The sequence below is a fragment of the Ptiloglossa arizonensis genome, chromosome 5, assembly GCF_051014685.1.
Source record: "Ptiloglossa arizonensis isolate GNS036 chromosome 5, iyPtiAriz1_principal, whole genome shotgun sequence".
NCBI lineage: Eukaryota > Metazoa > Arthropoda > Insecta > Hymenoptera > Colletidae > Ptiloglossa > Ptiloglossa arizonensis.
The window spans coordinates 24,049,137-24,071,764 of NC_135052.1; the positions used below are offsets into that span (position 1 = coordinate 24,049,137).

At 34.7% G+C, this 22,628-nt stretch overlaps 2 protein-coding genes and 1 long non-coding RNA gene across 3 annotated transcripts in view; 2 read left to right on the top strand and 1 right to left on the bottom strand.

Annotated features, from left to right (window-relative positions):
- The window catches only part of LOC143147465 (uncharacterized), a 436,849-nt gene extending 423,763 nt beyond the window's left edge, over positions 1-13,086 (top strand). The window contains exons 4-5 of the long non-coding RNA XR_012992265.1: positions 10,700-10,815; positions 11,242-13,086. This is a non-coding gene — a long non-coding RNA (uncharacterized LOC143147465). The remainder of the gene's footprint in view (positions 1-10,699; positions 10,816-11,241) is intronic.
- Positions 916-4,510, bottom strand: LOC143147075 (uncharacterized). The gene is made up of 4 exons (XM_076311946.1): positions 4,199-4,510; positions 4,037-4,127; positions 2,113-2,435; positions 916-1,371 (listed from the first exon to the last, which is right to left on the bottom strand). The coding sequence occupies exons 2-4, from the start codon at positions 4,039-4,041 to the stop codon at positions 1,259-1,261; spliced, it is 441 nt and encodes a 146-aa protein (XP_076168061.1). The 5' UTR covers positions 4,042-4,127; positions 4,199-4,510; the 3' UTR covers positions 916-1,258.
- A 5,662-nt stretch (positions 13,087-18,748) lies between the features above and the next one.
- On the top strand, positions 18,749-22,132 carry LOC143147282 (caveolin-3). The gene is made up of 3 exons (XM_076312398.1): positions 18,749-19,003; positions 20,108-20,287; positions 21,919-22,132. Exons 1-3 carry the CDS (start codon positions 18,848-18,850, stop codon positions 22,114-22,116), a joined length of 534 nt encoding a protein of 177 aa, XP_076168513.1. The 5' UTR covers positions 18,749-18,847; the 3' UTR covers positions 22,117-22,132.
- The last annotated feature ends 496 nt before the right edge of the window (positions 22,133-22,628 follow it).

Genomic DNA, 22,628 nt, shown 5'->3' on the forward strand with positions numbered 1-22,628 from the left:
AATAACAATTGTACGATACGCTCGACAAGTTATACGACAAAAAGTGTTACGTCAAGAAGTTATTAAATTTCTGTTTGCAAACGACGAATCGATTTTCAGATAAATTGAATACAATTGATATTTATCTGCTGCTGATTAACAATGTCGCAATCTTAAATACATATTGTTTCAAAATGATTTGAAGTAACTTTGCAACGAGTAAAAGAGTATAAGGTTGTGCAAAATATTTATTCATTTTCAACTCTCGAGTGAAAAAAGAAATTATCGTAAACAGTCACTGTAATGAATATATTTAAAAAAAAACTGTACCTTGGAATTGTTAAAGCTTGGTGCATCGATTTTTTAAAATTTCTTACACTCGTGAGTTACGACTCGTGAATATTAATATCGATTTCTTGTAAATTTTAGTATACTCGTGGAGATGAAGTTCTTCTGTATTTGAGTGGTTGTTATTAAATTAGATTAAAAATTTAACGAGTAATTCGTCTTTAACTTCAAAAGATGTTAAAAATTCTCGCAAAAAGTGTTATTTCTTAACCTAGTAACTGAATCGACCGATCTTTGTTTACCCAAAACAGAATTATTTAAATTATTGTCCACTCTGCTGACAATGCACCCAATTCCAGGCAAAAGTGCATCATTCAAGTGCAGCAGATTGCAGCCTGCTGAAAAGCAGAGATGAACAGAACCTTTATCGATTAAAAAACGACGAATAAAACCAGCTGCGCAACGATTAATTAAATTCTAAAGTTTCAATTTTTATTCGTTACGAAATAGTTTATTTCATAACAGAAATTATAATTTTATTCAACGAGTAAGGGGATAAATAGTCGTTCATTTTTAAAAGAACAGGACTGTAACTCGATATTATTGATAACTTATCGTAATTTAAAAATTAAGAATTAAAAGTTTGGAGTGTTTCGCGCGGATAGGCATCTTTATTGTTAACGTAATGCATTACAATTTTTTTTTTTTTTATGGAAATTACAAGCGTTCTTTTACATGGTACACATCCTTAAAGCTAAATCTATCGATAGAGATCGTAGTGTAAAAAAGAAATATAAAACGTTTGAAATGTACAAGTTATAGAATAAAACCGTTCAAGTGAATAATAATGAAAGTAAACGAATCAAGTTATCAAAGTATAAATAGAATTGCAAGATTAAAAGTGATATATAAATATCTTAGTATCTAATTTATCGTACGAATGGCTCGATCAACGAGTGGGAATATCAATGATCGGCGGGACACGATTTAATTAAGCCTTCGTTTTACGACGTGGTGGACAACCACCGCAACTGTAGCCACTGCTGCTACACGAATCTGCGCAATTACAGTCGGAACAGTTGCACGATGACGACGAGTAGCGTCCTGAAAAAAATATAAATAACGTTTCATAGCCATTTAAACGTTCCGTAGTCAAAAAGTCAGATAAATATCCCCAATAATATTTTTGCAACTGGTACAAACGTGTAACAATATATTTCTCGGTTGTATCACAGCAGTAAAGTCAATGATACTTTGAAGATGATACAAATAGAACAATATAGGCTCCAAGAGCCTATTTATCAATTTTTTAATCAAACTACTTGTCAGAAGCATATAAAAGAACAATCTTTATTATTCTCGAGAGATCTTCGTGTAATCTCTAATTCTCTGCTAAGTTTATTCGATATTTACTATTTAAAATGAAGCGAAATTTTAATATTCTCATATATCATCTCGTTGACAAATTCTTCCCCATGCAATGTTTTCCTATGCATTACTATTGCAGTTACTAAAGTTATTTCGTTTTCCAAAATGGAGAATATAATAAAATTAAGAATATAATTAACATTGGATTGATAGAAGATAGAAACGACTGAAGAATATAATTTAATAAAATGTTTATACACTCGAAGAAAATCGTGTTTCATTTTCACCGAAAGAAAACGAAACGACTTTCCGAACAATTTAATATTTTTAGTAATAAGTAACCGGAATGAATATATTTTCGTAATATTTGCCTTTGGTAGGACAATTCGGTGACTGTATTGTAGCCACTGACTGCATGGGTACACGTGTACCGAGCACGGTTCAAGTTCGAAGGAATTGACACGAATAAAAACTCACTCGTCCTGCGAGACAACTTCTTCTTCGTGGTTTTTGCATTGCGCGAAGTTTTGCTTGGCTTCGTAGTTTTCGTCGTTTTGTTCGACTTGGCTGTCTTCGTCGATTGTGTGCTTCGCCCTTTTCCCTTGCTCTTGCTCTTCCTTCGCGAAGTGGTGTCCCAGCTGTCGCAGAAACCGTAGCTACTGGAATCCGAGTCGGAATCCGATGTGTAGGACGAACTGCTACCGCTACTGTCCGAAGAATCGCAGCAGCAACCCTTACCATAAGATGTCGACTTCCTGGTCGACTTCTTGGTTGACTTTTTTGCTGGAGGTCTCCTGCAACTGTTTGCGAACATATTGGTTGTACTTCGTTGAAGAAACGTAGCTTTAGCTTTGGAGAGAGACAAAACAGGATGAATAATACCTGAAGGTCCGAAGATTATTAAAATACAGATTAATAAATGAGAGGAGAATGGGACTAGAGTGTTGTTCAAGAGGGGAGTAGGACTAGAGCATAAAGATTAATAAATGAGAGGAGAATAGAGCTGGTTTATAGTATGAGAGGAGAATGGAGCTAGTTTATAGTACGAGAGGGAAATAGAGCTAGTTTATAGTATGAAAGGAGAATGGAGCTAGTTTATAGTATGAGAGGAGAATAGAGCTAGTTTATAGTATGAGAGGAGAATGGAGCTAGTTTATAGTTCGAGAGGAAAATAGAGCTAGTTTATAGTATGAGAAGGGAATAGGATTAGAGCATAAAGATTAATAAATGAGAGGAAAATAGAGCTAGTTTATAGTATGAGAGGAGAATAGAGCCAGTTTATAGTATGAGAGGAGAATAGAGCCAGTTTATAGTTTGAAAAGAGAATAGGACTAGAGCATGAAGATTAGTAAATTAGAGCAGAATAGTACTAGTGTATAGTTTAAGAGGGGAATTGATCTAGAGCATAAAAATTAATAAATGAGAGGAGAATAGAGCTAATTTATAGTATGAGAGGAGAATGGAGCTAGTTTATAGTACGAGAGGAAAATAGAGCTAGTTTATAGTATGAGAGGAAAATAGAGCTAGTTTATAGTATGAGAGGAAAATAGAGCTAGTTTATAGTATGAGAAGGGAATAGAGCATAAAGATTAATAAATGAGAGGAAAATAGAGCTAGTTTATAGTATGAGAGAAGAATAGAGCCAGTTTATAGTTTGAAAAGAGAATAGGACTAGAGCATGAAGATTAGTAAATTAGAGCAGAATAGTACTAGTGTATAGTTTAAGAGGGGAATTGATCTAGAGCATAAAAATTAATAAATGAGAAGACAGTAGGACTAGACTACCTTTTGAGCTTTCAATATACAAATTGAGCTTTAATCGAGCTGTCAATATACATAAATAATAACCAGAGATCGAAAGAAACGATAAACTTTTATTTTGTAATTATACTCTCCCTTTGAAAAAGGATCTGTTCTCGAAGTACTTTCATGGAAAAAACTGTTACCTGAAAAACCTTTTTTAATAACTATTCTTGCAGAGTAGACATTCTAAAATTCTTATAATAAATTAATAAAACATTTAGCCACGGTACGTAATAATGGCCACGTTTTTCAAAAATTACTTTTCGACGATTTCGACTTCAATTCGAGATCCCATGAAATGCATTTTCAACGATACGAAGTAAATTGCAACAATAACTGTACACGTTAAATAAATCAAAGCATTGCTTCACCCAACGAGAACGTTTCTCTTTCAAAAGTTTAACCGTCCTTTTCAACACAAACGTTTCAATATTTGTTTTCAGCTATCGAAGTCTCATGGTCGAAAAGGACAAGGCAAAATTAAACGATTAAATTTACAATCGTATTACTTAATTATTCGAAAGTTACGTTTAAATTACCGTAAATCATTATTCCATATTTGTCACGATCCTCGTAACAATATTTTCTTATTTCTTACCTCATTTTTCTTTGCTACGGTCCCTCTTGTATCGATTTCAATCTTCCTCGATTTTCGATCAATGTTACCTCCTTCCAAAAATTACACGATTCTGGTTCAGAATTACAAAGGGAATAATTATCGAGAGTTCAGCTCCTCCAAACGATCGCAATGGAATTTTACCGAGAACCAGCCACGATGTTCGCTTCTCGCGTTCAGCCACTTAAATGTTTCCCATAGCGCGTACTTTCGGTTTTTGTATAGGTACACGATATTCACCTTGCAGAAACCGTTCGTTCGTCTTGTATTCATTCGGGAAGCCGCGTCAACAGCGACAGATTCGAACGAAATTATATTCGAACGAAATTAATAGACCGAATCACGTTATATTTAATTATTCAAATCGAGTGCCTTGCAATCGAATTTTCAAAATTACCACGAATCTGATATCGTAATTTGAATAATGTTCTTTGTTTCGTAAAGGGAAGTAGAACACTCTTTACGAGAATATTTAGTCTACGACGAGAGGAAGATCAGGTAAATGGTCCTTCGTGGTAAATGTCTCCGTCTGTGTACGTTTGACGTCACAGCAAGACGAGTGGGGGATCAACATACACACACAGTGTTTAATACTGTGTCAGAATCATCTCCTCTCGTGACGTTAAATGTACACAGGTGGCGTTATATGTGTACCGGAAATCGATAAAATTTTATTGAAATAATAACATTGAACTGTTTACTTATAAATTGAATACGATGGTATACGTTGGTAATAATTGCTCGAACATTGTTCTAAAGTATGTTAATAAATATTGTGAATGTATTGTTTTCTTTCCCACTGTTGTCAAATTTTGTTGAAATAATAATAAAAGAAAACATTGAACTGTTTATTTATAAATTGAATACCTCAGAAGAAACTCACATCCGTGTTATACGATGGTAATAATTGTTCGAACATTGTTCTAAAGTATGTTAATAAATATTGTGAATGTATTGTTTTCTTTCCCACTGCTGTCAAATTTTGTTGAAATAATAATAAAAGAAAACATTGAACTGTTTATTTATAAATTGAATACCTCAGAAGAAGCTCACATCCGTGTTATACGATGGTAATAATTGTTCGAACATTGTTCTAAAGTATGTTAATAAATATTGTGAATGTATTGTTTTCTTTTCCACTGCTGTCAAATTTTGTTGAAATAATAATAAAAGAAAACATTGAACTGTTTATTTATAAATTGAATACCTCAGAAGAAGCTCACATCCGTGTTATACGATGGTAATAATTGCTCGAACATTGTTCTAAAGTATGTTAATAAATATTGTAAATATATTGTTTTCTTTTCCACTGCTGTTGGATTTAAGTTTGCAATTGTTCCTTGTTATACATTCTTACGGCTAATCCTTTTTCTTCTTTGCAATCTAAAAAGATCACCCCGTAAATAAATAAATAATTACGCGACAAACGAAACCAGTATAACAATTTATTCGATCAAACGGTTAAATATTTGTACGTCTTTTTTGGGATGTACTCTTTAATTCGAGTTCCAATATTTGTTCAAGCACCAATGAATGGAAAGTTGTTTATTTTTTGTTCGTTGTTCTAAGTTTCTAACTGGATAAAAATTTGAGACACCAAGATGGCTGAAAAATTGTCTCGAATCGTTTCCCCCGACAAATTTCGAATTTAAATAATTGTACCTTTCTCGTCCGTATGGTTCGTAATAACGAACATAATTGACTTAAAAAGTTTGCACTCGTACCAACCGAACCAGATTCGAAATTCTCTAATTTCAGTATGAGAATAATTCACGAGAGAAAAGGGGACCTGACAGTTTGTCCCCATATCGTCGAGGGGTGAGTTGGTCTCCTTAAGGTGTGCGAATGGGGGCAAGGGGAGGGTTGTGAGTCAGCAATTGGGATGACGTAGGAGCACAGGGGTCGAACTCCTAACTGCGTATCTTCAAAACCTACTCTCATTTCCAGTTATGTTTGTGTGCGCACAGATTAGGGGATACGCCCTAAATCAATCGCTCGAACGACATTCGCGCGTGTTAGGTAAATATGGGCGGTCTCCTGTTTCGTATCCTGCAACCTGTGTCTCCTTTTTTTGATTACTCTTCTCTGTCGAAAAGAAGTTTCAGTTTCTCTCTTTCTAAAAAAATATTTTGCAACAAGTGTGTACAGCGATTGTTCAATTATAGAAATTCTTCAGAGGGTGGATGTAGAGTCAAAAAAGGGAAAGAAATGTTAAAAAATTAATTCACTAGCACAAATGTAATCGAGTGTGAAAATTACGTGGATGCAACTTGGACGATTAGTGTTGCATCTGGTGTTTCTTCTTGAGATAATCTCGAGAAATTTTATAATTTCTTGTTTCTCATTTCTCGAGAGTTTCTCAGCTCAAAAAATTTTACAATTTTTTGTATTTTTCATTTTTCGAAAGTTGTTTTTCGAGATTTTCAAGAAATTATAAAATTTCTTGAGAATCTCGGTCTATTATTACGAATCTAATTTATTTTCGAAATTGAGTTTTTAGTTTCAAGTTTGAAGTAGACACTTTGAAAATTATACCAGTACAATGATAATTCTCTTGAAAATATTGAAGAATTCTCAGGTCCTCAATTTGTGCGATTAATCCGAATTATAATGCGTTTGGAAACTTCGCGAACACCTCGATAAAAGTTTAATTAAAAAAAAAAAAAGATAAAGTTACATTAGTGTTGTTTCACCGATACTTTTCTCGTCGCCTCGATTCTCAACCATTTTACTTTATCGTTCGTTATCCTCTCCTACGTGCAAAAGACACAAGCAAACTCCAAAATCAACTCGAAGTCGTATCGAGAATAAGAATCGATACCTTCCTCGGATAAGTGCCAAGCGTTGGTCTTGAATTTCTTCAATATATACCGTGTCGTACAATTACGTATATTATTTTCGCAACAATAATTCGCACAATTTGATATTGACATTTTGTTGATATTATTTGATCATTATTTGACATATCGTTTAATAATTTATTAACGAATATGGTGAAACATTTACAATCAGAATCGACTCAACGTCAATGTTATCGATCGATTGGTTCTAAGTTACGGACATTAGGTTTCACGAACGTTGGAACGTTGGCAGTATCTACGATTTCGGTGTTCACCTTGTTCAAGTCGGTTCGTTGTACGGTCGCGTCGCTTCGTTGTGCGGTCGCGTCGCTTCGATGTACGGTCGCGTCGCTTCGATGTACGGTCGCGTCGCTTACGTCTGTACCCGGCCTAACGCTACGTGGCGAGCAGCCATTCACGCGTCTGGATCCGTCCTGTCATCCGCAGACGCTGTTGCTTTGTTTAGCGTTTTGACACCAGCTACGCGTGACAGATTGAAGAACGATGCGACAATAGGCCGTGCATCGGATATTCCCATTGTCCCGTTAATCTGTCCTGGTAAATCCATTGTACCTGTTTCAGCGGCGACGCGAGCGCATTGCCCGCGGCTTCGACTCTCCCCCTCCCCTCTTACAGCGGGACGATTTGTCGAAATTTAAACGACTCGTTTTACCGTAAAAATGAAATCAACGCGGTGTTTTCCGACCCTTCGATCGCGAAATTGTAAAATTCTCCGGTTTAAGGAAAATTATTTTTCTTATGTTTATTAATTTTACTCCATCGTGCAAGAAAACGACATTTCCAGATCTATAGGTTCGTGGAAAGTTATTTTTTTTATCAATTTTACTTCCTCGTACAAGAAAACGACACTTCCAGATCTATAGGTTCGTGGAGAGTTATTTTTTTTTAGCAATGTTACTTCCTCGTACAAGAAAACGACACTTCCAGATCTATAGGTTTGTGGAAAATTATTTTTTTTATCAATTTTACTTCCTCGTACAAGAAAACGACACTTCCAGATCTATAGGTTCATGGAAAGTTATTTTTTTTATCAATTTTACTTCCTCGTACAAGAAAACGACACTTCCAGATCTATAGGTTCGTGGAAAATTATTTTTTTTATCCGTTTTGCATAAACGACCAAACAACGTTTTTAGACCATTTGTCTACCATTTTATTTATCTTACAGAATGTTTCACAGTTCGGTTATAATTTTGGATACTTCTTTTTCAACGGTTCAAATACGTTTTTCATTATTTAAAAATTTGAAAACATTGTAAATAATTATTTGTACTTGGCTAATATCGAGCACATGTTCGTATCTACGCAAGAAAGAAGTAAAATAATTTCAATAATCTTCATTGTATAATAAAAATTTGTTAAAGTGAATACTTAATTCTATGACTCTTGACTTTTTGAGGGGTGTATATTTTTAGAAATGTCAGTCTGTTGAATCAAAGACACTCGATCGTGGAGACGATTACTGATCAAAGATACAAATTTGATCAATAACCGAGACTGTACTTGTGAAAAAATCCATACATCAAAATCGTCTCCAAACACGATACACGTGACCTGTGTTTCGTCGCGTGGCATGTACCACCACCCCACTTACCCACAAAAACCCCCGACGACTTTCCCTTACTCCGCAATGATTCCTTGTTAAAGGATAAACACGAAACCTGTGACAGTCACGTTCCAAACTTCGGATATTTACTTTCTGTCCCCTTGATGATACTCGTATATCTTCGTTACTTTGTATACTATAGCACACTATAGTTCCGATCCATCGTTATTTCTGGTACACTAATGTCTGGGGTATAGATACAATTCGGTGCCCGGATTCATGATCACGAGTCACTCCCATCACTGATTATATTTCTTCAAACCGAGCAACTGTCGAATTCTCTACCCATGCTTCGCTTATTGATAACTGGCGGTCCTGATTTTCGAACATTAGGCGTGACATTATTGTACACATAGTATTCTTGAGAATGTTATTTATTGTCAAACCTGGAACAAATGACAGTCTAAAGAGGGAGAAAACTTCCCAATTATTTTTTTTAATTCAATTGCGAAAAGAACATAGTTCTTCTAATATGCTATTTCTCCGAGACCAATGTGTTTACTACTTTTTAAGGTTATGTCAGTTGTAAAGCCAAGTTTTACAAATTTTCAGTTAGCCCTACATGCATACTCTAATATCTTAACATTACGAAAAACTAAGTATAACGGTTTACTAAGTAAACTACATCGAGTACTATCGTGTGTACTATTATTTTTGAAGGTTATGTCTACTCCTACTTTTACAGTTTTAAAGTTAATCCTACGTGTATATTTCAATACCCCAACGTAACGAGACAAAAATTTGGTTCACTAAAAAAATTACATCGAACACCATCATGTCTACCACTATGTTTTAAGGTTATGCCTACACCTAGTTCTACAGTTTTAAAGTTAACCCTATGTGCATACTATGACACCCCAACTTAAGAAAAAGACTCAGTTCGTACAAACACTGAAACTTAGTTCAAGGGTCGAGAATTTGTACACCTAATACGAGATTGGGCCACGAGGGAAGAAAAAATATGGAATGATCGATTCCAGACGCTCGACTACCACCTCCCTCGATAAAAGTCTTTACCGCAGTTCATCGTCGTCCCGTTCTACCGCGTAACGTTGAGATACGATCGCCGGGTATATATCGATCCACGGAACGTGTGCCGATGTGAACCGATCCGTGAATTTGTCCCAGCTAAACGAGCCCAGGAACGAGCACCGATACGATACGATCGAACGTCGTCTTGCGCAACCTTCGCCGAGGGTTATGACACCCCGGTTATGGCACCAATGCGCCGGGCCCGCAGTTATTGTCGAGCGAGTTGCACGTGTCGTTGATCGAAAGGTCCGACGGTCTCTCCGTGTCCCGATGGCGCAATCCGCAGCTGCACCTACACGTTTATTCGTTTAGGATTACACAAGGCTGGTGGCGAGCGCGCGAGCGCGCGAATCGTTGGGATACCGCGAAACCTTTTGTTTATTCTTCGACGGAGGGGGGGAATTGTTGGAGCTATTACGAACAGCGCGAGAATCGTTCCCTGCGTTCGAGACACCCGATATTAAATTCGTCGACATTTTTCGAAATCGTTCCCACGATCTAGGTAAGTTCCTCGATCGCGGGTGTCGAAGAGGGGATAACTTGGCTATGACCTTGAGCAGTCAATTTAATTGGCGCTCACTCATTTTGATTCTTTTTCATTATTCTGTAATGTCTAAGGGGCATCTCTTGCAAATTTTAGTGTCTTGTGACGAACTTATACAATGTCTTATGTTTTATTATACTTTGTTACTATCTCGTACATTGTAGAATTTTTTATGCGTTAATAAATCAGTGTTAAATAAGACTATTGTAGTAAATAGTACTATAGAAGTTTGTACGCGTTAATAAATAAAATTGTTAAATAAAATCTTTATGATTCGAGTCCAATGAAGATTCCTTGAATATCGTAGAGGGGATAACTGGACTACGACCTTGAGTGGTCAATTTAATTGGCACTTACCCATTTTGATTCTTTTTCATTATTCTGTAATGTCTAAGGAGCATCTCTTGCAAATTTTAGTGTCTTGTGACGTACTTATTTAATGTTTTATGTTCTGTTATTCTTCCTTACTATCTCGTACACTATAGAATTTTTTATACGTTAATAAATCAAAGCGTTAAGTAAGACTATTGTACTAAATAGCATTATACAAGTTTGTACGCTTCAATAAATAAGATTGTTAAATCAAACCTTTATAATTCCAGTCCAATCAAGATTCCTTGAGTGTTGAAGAGAGGACAACTCGGCGGTGACCTTGAGCAACCGATTTAATTTGCGGTTACCCGTGGAGTCGACCTTTGTGTTTAATGGAGGTTCAAGGGTAACGAATCATTTTTATTATTGTGTAACGTTTAAGGGGAATCTCTTGCAAACTTTAATATCTTACGATGAGCTTTTATACAACACCTTTTGTTTATTTATTATTACTATATTTTACCATTATCATATTACACTTTATTACTACGTTCTATTATTTTGTGCAATTATATTTTACTATTCTGTTTCATTATACATTATTATTTCCCTTTCCTAGATTTCACTTTCTTTATTACTATCTTGCACGCTATATGATTTCTCACTACTTAATAATAAATCAAATTATTAAATCGCAACCTTTACCTTTCGAATCCAAGCAAGATCCAATTACAAATCCCCCATAAAGAGATTTTGTCCCCCGTGACTTTCACCGGTCGATTTAATTTTCACCCATCCTTGAGTCGAACTTTGATTTCAATCGAGATTCCAGGTCAACCTCGATGATTCCAATCGAACCGAGAATCCCAAGAAGTACGATGTCACCGCGAATTCACTGTTGCTCTCGTCTCAATTACCAAGACGGTTGCCCATTGGTCGAGCGTTTAACCGTCCGTGTTGATGGATCTCCCACGGATTCCTCCTGAACGAAGTCCTTTGAGAACACGTCGAGCATCAAAGGACTTTCTATGTGCTTACGCGGAACTCGGTAATATGTAGGAAGATGACGTTTACGAGCTAGCTAACGCAACAAGAAAGCTCGAGGGCTATCTTTATCTCGAGCAAGGCGCACGCATCCGGTTACGATGTTCTCTCCAGCAGGCCCTATCGTTCCGTTCGTTCTTTCCTTCATATACTTCTTCGCATCGTCGCTTCTTTTCGAACTTCTCGTCGAGTTATCGCCGTACGGTGGATTCTTTCTCATGGAACGTTGAGGTGGTCGTTTGAAATTCAGAATTTTCGTTATTTCTTTAACGGTGGCCCTTTGATACTGGGAGAGATGGTGCAACGCAGAGAAGAATAAGTGAATGGGTGTGCGTGGGAAAGGGAGTAGAAGTATTATAGTAGAAAAGTATACGTAGAAGAGAATATAGTGGGGAAGTTATATGTAGAAGAGAATATAGTAGAGAAGTATATGTAGAAGAGAATATAGTAGAGAAGTATATGTAGAAGAGAATATAGTAGAGAAGTATATGTAGAAGAGAATATAGTAGAGAAGTTATATGTAGAAGAGAATATAGTAGAAAAGTATATGTAGAAGAGAATATAGTAGAGAAGTATATGTAGAAGAGAATATAGTAGAGAAGTATATGTAGAAGAGAATATAGTAGAGAAGTTATATGTAGGAGAGAATATAGTAGAGAAGTATATGTAGAAGAGAAAATAGTAGAGAAGTATATCGATGTAAAAGGGAATAGAAATAGTATAGTAGAGAAGTATATCGATGTAAAAGAGAAGAGAAATAATATAGTAGAGAAGTATATGTAGAAGAGAAAATAGTAGAGAAGTATATCGATGTAAAAGGGAGTAGAAATAATATAGTAGAGAAGTATATCCACGTAGAAGTGAGTAGAAATAATATAGTAGAGAAGTATATCGATGTAAAAGGGAGTATAAATAATATAGTAGAGAAGTATATCGATGTAAAAGAGAAGAGAAATAATATAGTAGAGAAGTATATCTATGTAGAAGTGAGTAGAAATAATATAGTAGAGAAGTATATCCACGTAGAAGTGAGTAGTAATAATATAGTAGAGAAGTATATCGATGTAAAAGGGAGTAGGAATAATATAGTAAAAAAGACACAATAAAAATGATACATTACAGAAGTATATCGCTGTAAAAGAGAATAACAATGATACATTACACAAGTATATTAATGCATAGAAAATATAGAAACTGTACAATAAAAAGGAAAAGTACACATGCCAAGAAACGTAAGTTACGATGCAATGAAACATAACACATTTTCATTAAAAATTTCCACGTATTCACACAATGGTCGATGATAAATTTTCAACGATATATTGGCTAGAGTGGAATCTCTTGAAACTGAAGTTACAGAGTCGTGTAAATTTACCTTTGGTTCGCAATTAAAGCGAACCCATTTCCACGATCGGTAACACGCGCTTTGTACTCGATAAGAGTTCATTCTCGCTCCATCTATCGACTAGGCTTGGAACTTCTTACCATCGAGGAAGCCGCGATCAAAGGCCTCGTAAACCCAGGGTTGGGTAATCTATTTGCACATTGTTTATCTTTGAAGTCGACAAACGTATTCTCGTGAACTTGTTTTCGCTCGCGTTACGTAACCATAGAGACTAAATGTAGCAACGAAACGATTCAATCTATTCTTATCGCGAAAGTTATGTCAGAAGTAAAATTAATTTTAAACGTATAACACAATGCATTGTATATATATATATATATTTGTACTATATGTCGAAAGTTAAATAAATGCAATAAAAAGTATACGAGAGATTTGTTAATTGTTATTTGACAATTGTTGAATAAACAAATGCAATAAAAAGTATATAAGAGATTTCTTAACTGTTATTTGACAATCGTTAAATAATTGTTAAGTGGAAAACTTTGTGCAGAATATTTACTGGCCCATTTATGTTATTTGTCTAATTTTGATCGAATAATTGTCTACATTTTGTGGAATAAAGTGCAACTTTACGTAGCGTTAAATTTCTGCATAATTGCATTTTTCGATATTGTCAAATTTTGATGTAACGTTTAACCAACGAAATTTTTGCGTTGAAAATTAAATTTCTTTACGTTGAAAATTCTGGGAAATTAAATCTTCAGGCGATGAAAATTTGTAAAAATTAAAACTCTTTCCGAATATTTAAAATCGATATTTACTATTTTCATTTACTAATAATTTTGATAATATTTACTATTTATATTCACTAATAATAATAATAATATTTCTTCTTTATATTTACTAATAATCGTAATAATATTTAATATTTATATCTACGAATAATAGTAAATACAATCGTGTGGAACTGTTATAGAACGATAGAAATTTTAAAAGATTACGCTAGAAGTGAACACGGCAATAGAAAAAGTCTAGAAATTCGTAAAAATTATTCACATTAATAAAAATTCTTTTAATGCGGTTACACTGATCATAAAGAGTCTTAGGAAATTCCTAAGACACAAATTCCTTTTTATAAAATAGAGTGTCTCAATGTCGTAATAGAAATGTCCGGATTAAAATGAAACAATTTTGGGACAAGTAACGGTACCGTTCAAAAACTTATGGACAAATACCGAGTGAAATATTAATCGAAGTTTAAGATGAATTAGCATAGAAGAATAGTAGTGGTCAAAGACCGACGTAGGATTCCCACGAACACTGGAAACTAGACGAAGAAATTTGTGTCGAACGCTTTCTAATTCAGCACACAAATAACGGTGATACGTGATGAATCGAACGGTATTCTAATTACTCAAGAATTAAGGAACGATATAATATTCTTAGTGTATTAATGTTTTTAAAACATCTCATTATTGTAATTTGTATGGTGAAAAGTATTCTGTCAGATTTTGGTACTTTTTCTATGAATCATATACTATCTAATTTTGTTTGTATAGTTTAAATATTGTATATTGTAATAAATTTTACTGTAATTTAGTTAAGTTAAATTAAATTAAGCTAATTGAAATGAAATGAAATGAAATTAAGTTAGATTAGATTAAATTAAATTAAATTAAATTAAATTAAGTTAAATTAAATTAAATTAAATTAAATTAAATTAAATTAAACGAAGATAAAATAAATTAAATTACATTAAATTAAATTTAGATACTGTATCGATGAAAGCTAGCATTTTGTAAATTATATTAGAAATTTTAATGTGTTTAGAAAAAGATTCATAGAAAATGTAACACCTAAATTACGAATATCGTCAACAGAACATACAGTAGCATTATTACAAAAGTAATTATATGACAACATAATTTTTGAGAGTGAAGAATCGAATGATTAAAGAAAGTGTAATTGTATATGATAACATAATTTTTAAAAGCAAACATGGATAATACAGCACTTAGACAGGTTTAGTAGTATATTATTACGCTTGCACTAAGATTCGAGATTACTTTGATCGTGTTGTATTAATAAACGGTTGTGAGGATTCTCGATGGCATAAAAAAGCTTTAATCGATTCGTATCGCATTTAAATGCCTGTGGTGACACTGGTGACCCTAATAGTTGGGTTTAAATAACTTGTAGGAAGTCAGAAGTGCTTACGAACTATTAAAATATCAGAGAAAATTAAATAATAAATATTTTACGTTAAAATTTTGCATTTTTATTCATACAGATCATTATAAAATTTCACTTGTAATCGTTGTATGTTTTTAAGAAACAATAACATAATGAACACAACTTGTTAAATGATTCGAGTGGGTTAAGAGAATACTCCCGTCTAGAATTTCGAAACAATTGATTGTATTTTATTAATTTTATTATTTCCCTTCGTAAAAAATCCTCAGTTTAGAATAAATATATATAAACACGTGTGAAAAGAGTCCAAACCAAAAAGTTTCATAGTTTCTTAAAAAAAAAATCAGAAAGGGTTCGATGTTTTTCGACTAAATTACCAGAATACTTAAGACTTTACAACTCTTCCAATTTTTATTATTTTCCTCCATAAAAAATTCTGAACCTAGCATAAACATATATAAATACGTGTGAAAAGAGTCCATATCAAAAAGTCTCACAGTTTCTTAAAAAAAAAATCAGAAAGGGGTCGATGTTTTTCGGCTAAATCTCCCGAATACTTAAGACTCTACAACTTCTGTATTTATTATTATTTTCCCCCATAAAAAATCCTACATCTAGCGTAAACAAATATAAAGACATGTGAAAAGAGTCCATACCGAAAAGTTTCATAGTTCTTTAAAAAAAAAATCAGAAAGGGGTCGATGTTTTTCGGTTAAATTACCAGAATACTTAAGACTTTACCACTCTTCCAATTTTTATTATTTTTCTCCATAAAAAATTCTGAACCTAGCCTAAACATATATAAAGCCATGTGAAAAGAGTCCATACCGAAAAGTTTCATAGTTTCTTAAAAAAAAAATCAGAAAGGGGTCGATGTTTTTCGGCTAAATCTCCCGAATACTTAAGACTCTACAACTTCTGTATTTATTATTATTTTCCCCCATAAAAAATCTTACATCTAGCGTATACATATATAAAGACGTGGGAAAAAAATCCATGCGAAAAAGTCTCATAATTTCTTAAAAAAAAAATCAGAGAGGGGTCGATGTTTTTCGGCTAAATTACCAGAATACTTAAGACTCTACAACTTCTGTATTTGTCATTATTTTCCTCCATAAAAAATCCTACATCTAGCGTAAACAAAGATAAAGACGTGTGAAAAGAGTCCATACCGAAAAGTTTCATAGTTTCTTAAAAAAAAAATCAGAAAGGGGTCGATGTTTTTCGGCTAAATTACCAGAATACTTAAGACTCTACAACTACTGTATTTGTTATTATTTTCCTCTATAAAAAATCCTACATTTAGCGTATACATATATAAAGACGTGTGAAAAGAATCCATACAAAAAAGTCTCATAATTTCTTTAAAAAAAAATCAGAAATGGGTCGATGTTTTTCGACTACATTATTGGAGTACTTTAAATACAAAATAAAGCTGTATTAAGCGAAACAGAACCGTAATTTGGCTCTTATCGTGGCCCAATCATGGTTCTAATCGTCCATATTCGATCCAGCGGGCCATTCACTTTCGTTCGGTCGGGGTGGTTGTACCGAAGCGTACACGTCCGAGACGGGGGTCGCGGAGAGGGTCGAAGCGGGTCGCGCAGTCGCGCTGACCGTTGTCCATCTGGTGGATCGCGAATTATTCACCACCTGCTCTCACCTGGTGGAGTGAACCAAGAGTAGCGCGGTCGAGGCCCGAAGTCGCTGAACCGGCACGAAAAACGCAGTCAAAATAAGGGGAACACGAGTCGCGAACGGGGAGTCCGGTGAGTATACTTCTTACCCCTCCCCTATTCTGCGTCGGGGTTAGCGTGATTTCTTGTTTATCGCGAAATGAAAATTGAAAGAAATATACTTGCACGGGGATAGAAATTACGTCGAAAGAGAATTGTCGCGCCACTCTTTTTACCGCGAAATAGAAATTAAACAAAAAATATGTGCGTGGAGAGAAAAATCCAGGCGAGAGAGAATTGTCGCGTCTACCTTTTTATTACCAAATAGAAACTAAAAGAAAAATATTTACGTGGAAAAAAAATTACGTTGAGAAAGAATCGTCGCGCCTCCTTTTTTTTATTACCAAATAGAAATTAAAAGAAAAATATTTCACGTAGAGGAAAAAATGAGGTTGGAAAAGAATTCTCGTGCCTTTGTTTTCATCGTGAAATGGAAATTAAAAGAAAAATATTTACGTGGAGAAAAAAAATTACGTTGAAGAAAAAGTGTCACACCTTTCTCTTCATTGCGAAAGAAGAATTAAACAAAAAATATGTGCATGAAGAAAAAAATTATAACGGAAGGCGTTGATTACAATGTTCTTTTTAACGCGAAATATAAAAAGAAAAAAAAAAAATACGTGCGTGGAGAAAAAAATTACGAAGAAAGGGAATCGATGGCTTCGTTTTAAGAAGTGCGACGTTAATTACGATAATCATGGTTGTAATCGCATTAAGTTTGAAGTTTTAGAATCGTAGACTCACAAAGAAATACCCCGATTGAAAAACAACGAAAATAAATCGAAAGAAAATCGTTCTCCGAAAAATGAATTACACTCGTTTTTTTTTTAAATACTTTTGGCCCTAAAAATATTTTTTGGTGTATTGCTTTTTCGCTGTGAAATATAATTGACACAGACGAGTATGAAATTTTATGTTAAAATAAAGTTTGCATTTTTTTTCATTGTTAATCGAGTCGAATATAATAAATATGAAATTTAAGTTAACCCTCACCTAGTATAGTGATTATTTTATCATATATACAGTATAGTGGGGTGTATAGGATCCCATAAAATTATTTAAATACCTGCAAGTATTAAAAAAAAAAATTTGATTTTGCGAATTACTCTTAATAAATTAATTAAGAAATTGAATAAATTGAATTTTAGGAGATAGCAAAATTCGATCGTGTTACCAGTTTTGGGTTAACAAAATGGATACAAAAATAGCAAGAGCAGGTGTTTCTTTCAATTAGAAGTTGTCTTACTCGAAATTAAAATAAAGTTCGCATTTTTTATTCGTGTTACCAGTACGCAAACATCAAAATTTCTTTCATCCAATCAGAAATTTTGCATCTTTAATCGTTTCTCAACGATCTTCATGGCAGTCTCAATTCCAGATCGATGAACTCGAGCGACTGTCAAACGCTCGGGACTCTGATTGATAATACATATTTCAGAACGATTCTCGAGACAATTTTCCTCATAAAGAACTAAGAATTTACCCCATCGAACGCGTTCGAAATTTTCACCGAAAAAAAAAACAAGTTATCTTCGAGAACAGACATCATAAAATCGCAAGTGTTCAATATGGCATCGATCTCTCTTCTTACGAGGGATCATCCTTGTCACGTGTTTAGAAGGTCGTTTGAAAAAATGGTTACGTTGCGATTTACCCCTTTTGGTTCCCACCCGGGCTATAAACAAGTGTCTTCTTCGCCCTTGCAACAAGTAGCAAAATGTCAAAGCAACAAAGACCGCCTAAGAGCTAGCGTCCACCTTAGCTGGCATAATCGTCGTGTCGCGGTCGAATCGATACCATATTACGACGTTGGAGTTCAGACGTTACAGTAAGTTCGCGAATCGTGTATTCTCAGTTGGAAAAAAGTTAACGATAAAGTCCACCAACCGACTGACATCGGAGGCCGTATGTCTGATCCTGGCATTGGCACCGATCGTAAAGGGAAGTATTTATTATTTAAAAGTGAGAATCAATGTGTGGGGGGAGTTAGGTATGGATCGAGTAGCGGAACTCGAGTCTTAGCGCTGGTGTGTTATGGTTTCGCGATGGCGACGCGTGTTAGGCCACAGTTGGTCGGCCAGACCCTGGCAAAAGAAGTCTTTTAATCGCGGGAGCGAACGATGCTCGGGCGTTTTCGTAACGCGTTCAAGTGCACCCTGCCGAAATGCGGGACTTTCCACTTTCCAGGGATGGAGAAGCCCGAGTCCTCCACGGGGGGCGAGAGCAACGCGGACCTCGAGGACAGGGACCCCAACAGTCTCAATCAACATCTGCAGGTATAACGGATTGGTGGAAAGAATGGCTTTGGATGGTATAGGTCGACGAGAAACGTTTGAGAAATTTTGGAACAGTTTGAGAAGTTTGAGAAACTTTGGAATAGTTTGAGAAGTTTGAGAAATTTTTGAGTAGTTTGAGAAGTTTGAGAAATTTTGGAACAGTTTGAGAAGTTTGAGAAATTTTGGAATAGTTTGAGAAATTTTGAAATAGTTTGAGAAGTTTGAGAAATTTTGGAATAGTTTGAGAAGTTTGAGAAATTTTGGAATAGTTTGAGAAGTTTGAGAAATTTTGGAATAGTTTGAGAAATTTTGAAATAGTTTGAGAAGTTTGAGAAACTTCGTTGTTGAGAAATTTGGAGAAATTTGGAGAAATTTCATTGTTAAAAAATTTGGAGAAATTTCGTTGTTAAAAAATTTGAAGAAATTTTGTTGTTAAGAAATTTTGAGGAACTTTGGGAAATTTCACTGTTCAGGAATTTAGAAAAATTTCGTGGTTAAGAAATTTTGAGAAATTTTGGGAAATTTCACCATTCAGAAATTTGGAGAAATTTTTAAATAATTTGAGAAATTTCATTGTGAAGAAATTTTGAGGAATTTTGGGAAATTTCACCATTCAAAAATTTAAAGAAATTTTTAAAGAATTTGAGAAATTTCATTGTGACGAAATTGTGAAATAATTTGAGAAATTTCATTGCAATGAAATTGTGAAATAATTTGAGAAATTTCATTGCAAAGAAATTGTGAAATAATTTGAGAAATTTCATTGCAATGAAATTGTGAAAAATTTTAAGAAATGTTGTTCTGAAGAAATTTTTCAAGATTGTTGAGACATTTTGAAATAATTCGAGCAATCTCATTGTTGGAAGAAACTCCAAAAGAAAAGATTGTACAAATTGAAATTATCTCAGTGGAGTGTATAAATTTTTCATGTTTCTCTAACTCGAGAAAAATGAACACCTACCTTTTGTTCGACTTTGAAAAATTCGAAGAAAATTCGATTCAGAAGAGATTCTCCAGCGGTGCCTCGCTTATTGATCATTTTCGATCTTTAAACGGAGCATCGCTGTAATCGCGTTGTTGAACGCACACGATTATTGCGATCAGGTGATGTGGGATGACGTGATCGGAGAACCGGAAGGAATACGCAGTCCCGAGTGCGCGTGGCGCCTCAGCGGCCATTGTTTCCGGTTATCCAGGGGATGCTGCTACGTGTTGCTTTCGGTGCTCGTCGCCCCTCTGCTCGCCCTTTGCCTAGGCTTCACGTTCGCTTGCCTCGCGTTTCAGGTGAGTAGTTTTACCCAACGATCGATATTGTTTATCTTCCTTTCCTGGTTCCTTGAAAGGGGTAGGTTGTTAAACATAAAAAAATCTCTCGAGTGTACGTAGTCTTGCTTTACATTGCTACATATCTTCTAGGCCAAAATTTGTGGCGCAAATGAGCTTTATTTTTTAGAAAATTGCATTTAAAAATTAATTTAGTACACGTGCATCTAACTGTGCGTGTATGTGTTACGAGCCAAAATTTATTATGCAAATGGGGTCAGGGAGATAGTATAATTCGAAATAAAACGAAAATAAAAAGTGACAAAATTGAATCGGAGGCTTTATTTTTTAGAAAATTGCATTTAAAAATTAATCTAGTACACGTGCATCTAACTGTCTGCGTATACCTCGTGGGTCAAAATTTGTGGTGCAAATGGGGTTAGAGAGATTCTATGTCACAACATAAGACAAGAATAAAGAATAATAAGAATTAATCTAGTACACGTGCATTTAATCGATCACCAGCGTTACGAATTTCACTATAAATGGCTACTGTGATTGCTTTCGTGCAGCATACAATGTCAGGCACTGTTTACTATCGATGCTTAGCTATTAATGCATTCTTAAGGTCCACAGAAGACACTTTGAAAACAGTTTAGACAAACATCGATTAGGTGCACGTGTACTAGGTTGATTTTCAAGTGTATTTTTTTTTTTAAATAAAATTTTCAGTTTATTTCGAGCCACAGAATCTCCTTGATCACATTTGCTCAACAATTTTTTACCTGTAGTGTATTTATAAAATAACGAGAGATAAAGTCGAAACTAAGTACGTCCAAACTCTGGGGGCACCTTGCGTTTTGTTTAAAAAACTATTTTTATCTCAAGTCGAGGAAAGTGTAAAATTTATACACTTAGCCTTATCTTTATAATAAACTATAATTACAGAAGTGCTTATTTTTCGTGGTACAAAATTATGAATAAATGTATCGTTTAATATTTCGTCGAACAATTAACTTCTTTAATAACCTCTTTCAAACGATGATAATTACATTTTGTTTAGGTACTCAGTATCTACACAATTCTATCCTTCTTTCAAACGTCTTTTAAGTTCAGCCCTTCACAGTCTTTAAGTCCCATAATCGTAATGCAACATTCTATATTTTTATAAAACATTCCTGCGTTTACCATGCAAGATAAACGAATAAATTTGACATATTTCTTGACTGGAGATAATCACCCAACACTCGACGTAAAATATTTTTCCAATTATCTTCGTATTTACGTAAGAAACAAATCGAAACGATCAGAAGCGCTACGGTACGGGTCCAGGCAAGATTGAGTGGCCGCTCAAGGTCAGTCAGAAGCTGTCCCCCCCCCCCCCCACTCCACCTTCGCTCCGCTCTCTCGTATCTCGGCGCAGAGACGCAGCCACTGTCTTTCGAGCCGAGACTCCGCGTGTAAATGCCGCGTTAGTGGGGGAAATAACCTTGAGGATTCACCGCGTCATAGAACGATAAATTACTCACGATGATTGCGGATACGCGTGCAAACCTTTCCCAAAATGTCACGGCTCTTTACCTAGAATAATCCCTCGGTGTAAAAGTGTTACCCGATCGCAATAGGGTGAATTAAGAAATCGATCTTTTCAGCATATATGGTGCCTGGCGCCTTGTCTTCGTGTCTGGAAAATAACCTGCGCAGCGACGAGAAACTTTCTCACTGCTTTGACGCAGGCTGTTGTTCGACCAATGATGGACTCCGTCGGTTACTTGTTTCACAATATTCGCGTGTACAATCAGAAGCTACCGGATGGTCCGGCTCAAAAGGACGACCTCCTCGTGGTGTGAGGATTCACCACCGTGGGGTCGATCACCCTTAGGCAAGGGTCGAAAGCAGTGTATTTATTTATTTATTTATTTATTTAATGATTATACGGATAAAAAATTCGTATGAAAGATACTTCTTGAGTTGTGATAGAGAATGAAGCAAATGTAGAAAAGCAAAGAAAAGAAATATATTAAAATCACGCGTATTGCAAAATGAAATAAATATTAATATATATTGAAGTTGTAGATCTTGTTTCTAAATAAGGAAAGTTTAATATCAAAAAATTCTAATATCTATTTTATTTTGTAAATTTTGTATTTTTATTATTTCTCTTTTTACATATTCTCTGTTTCCTGTTATAACTGAACAAGTATCTTTTATACTATACACTAATGTTTATTTTTTACCCGTTTAATAAGTAAATAAATTTCGGTTACGGTTCTTCGGAATTGATATTGTATCGGTTCTATATTCTACGACTGTTATTTTTCAATTTTGTATCCATTATCTATATATGTTGATATATATTCTT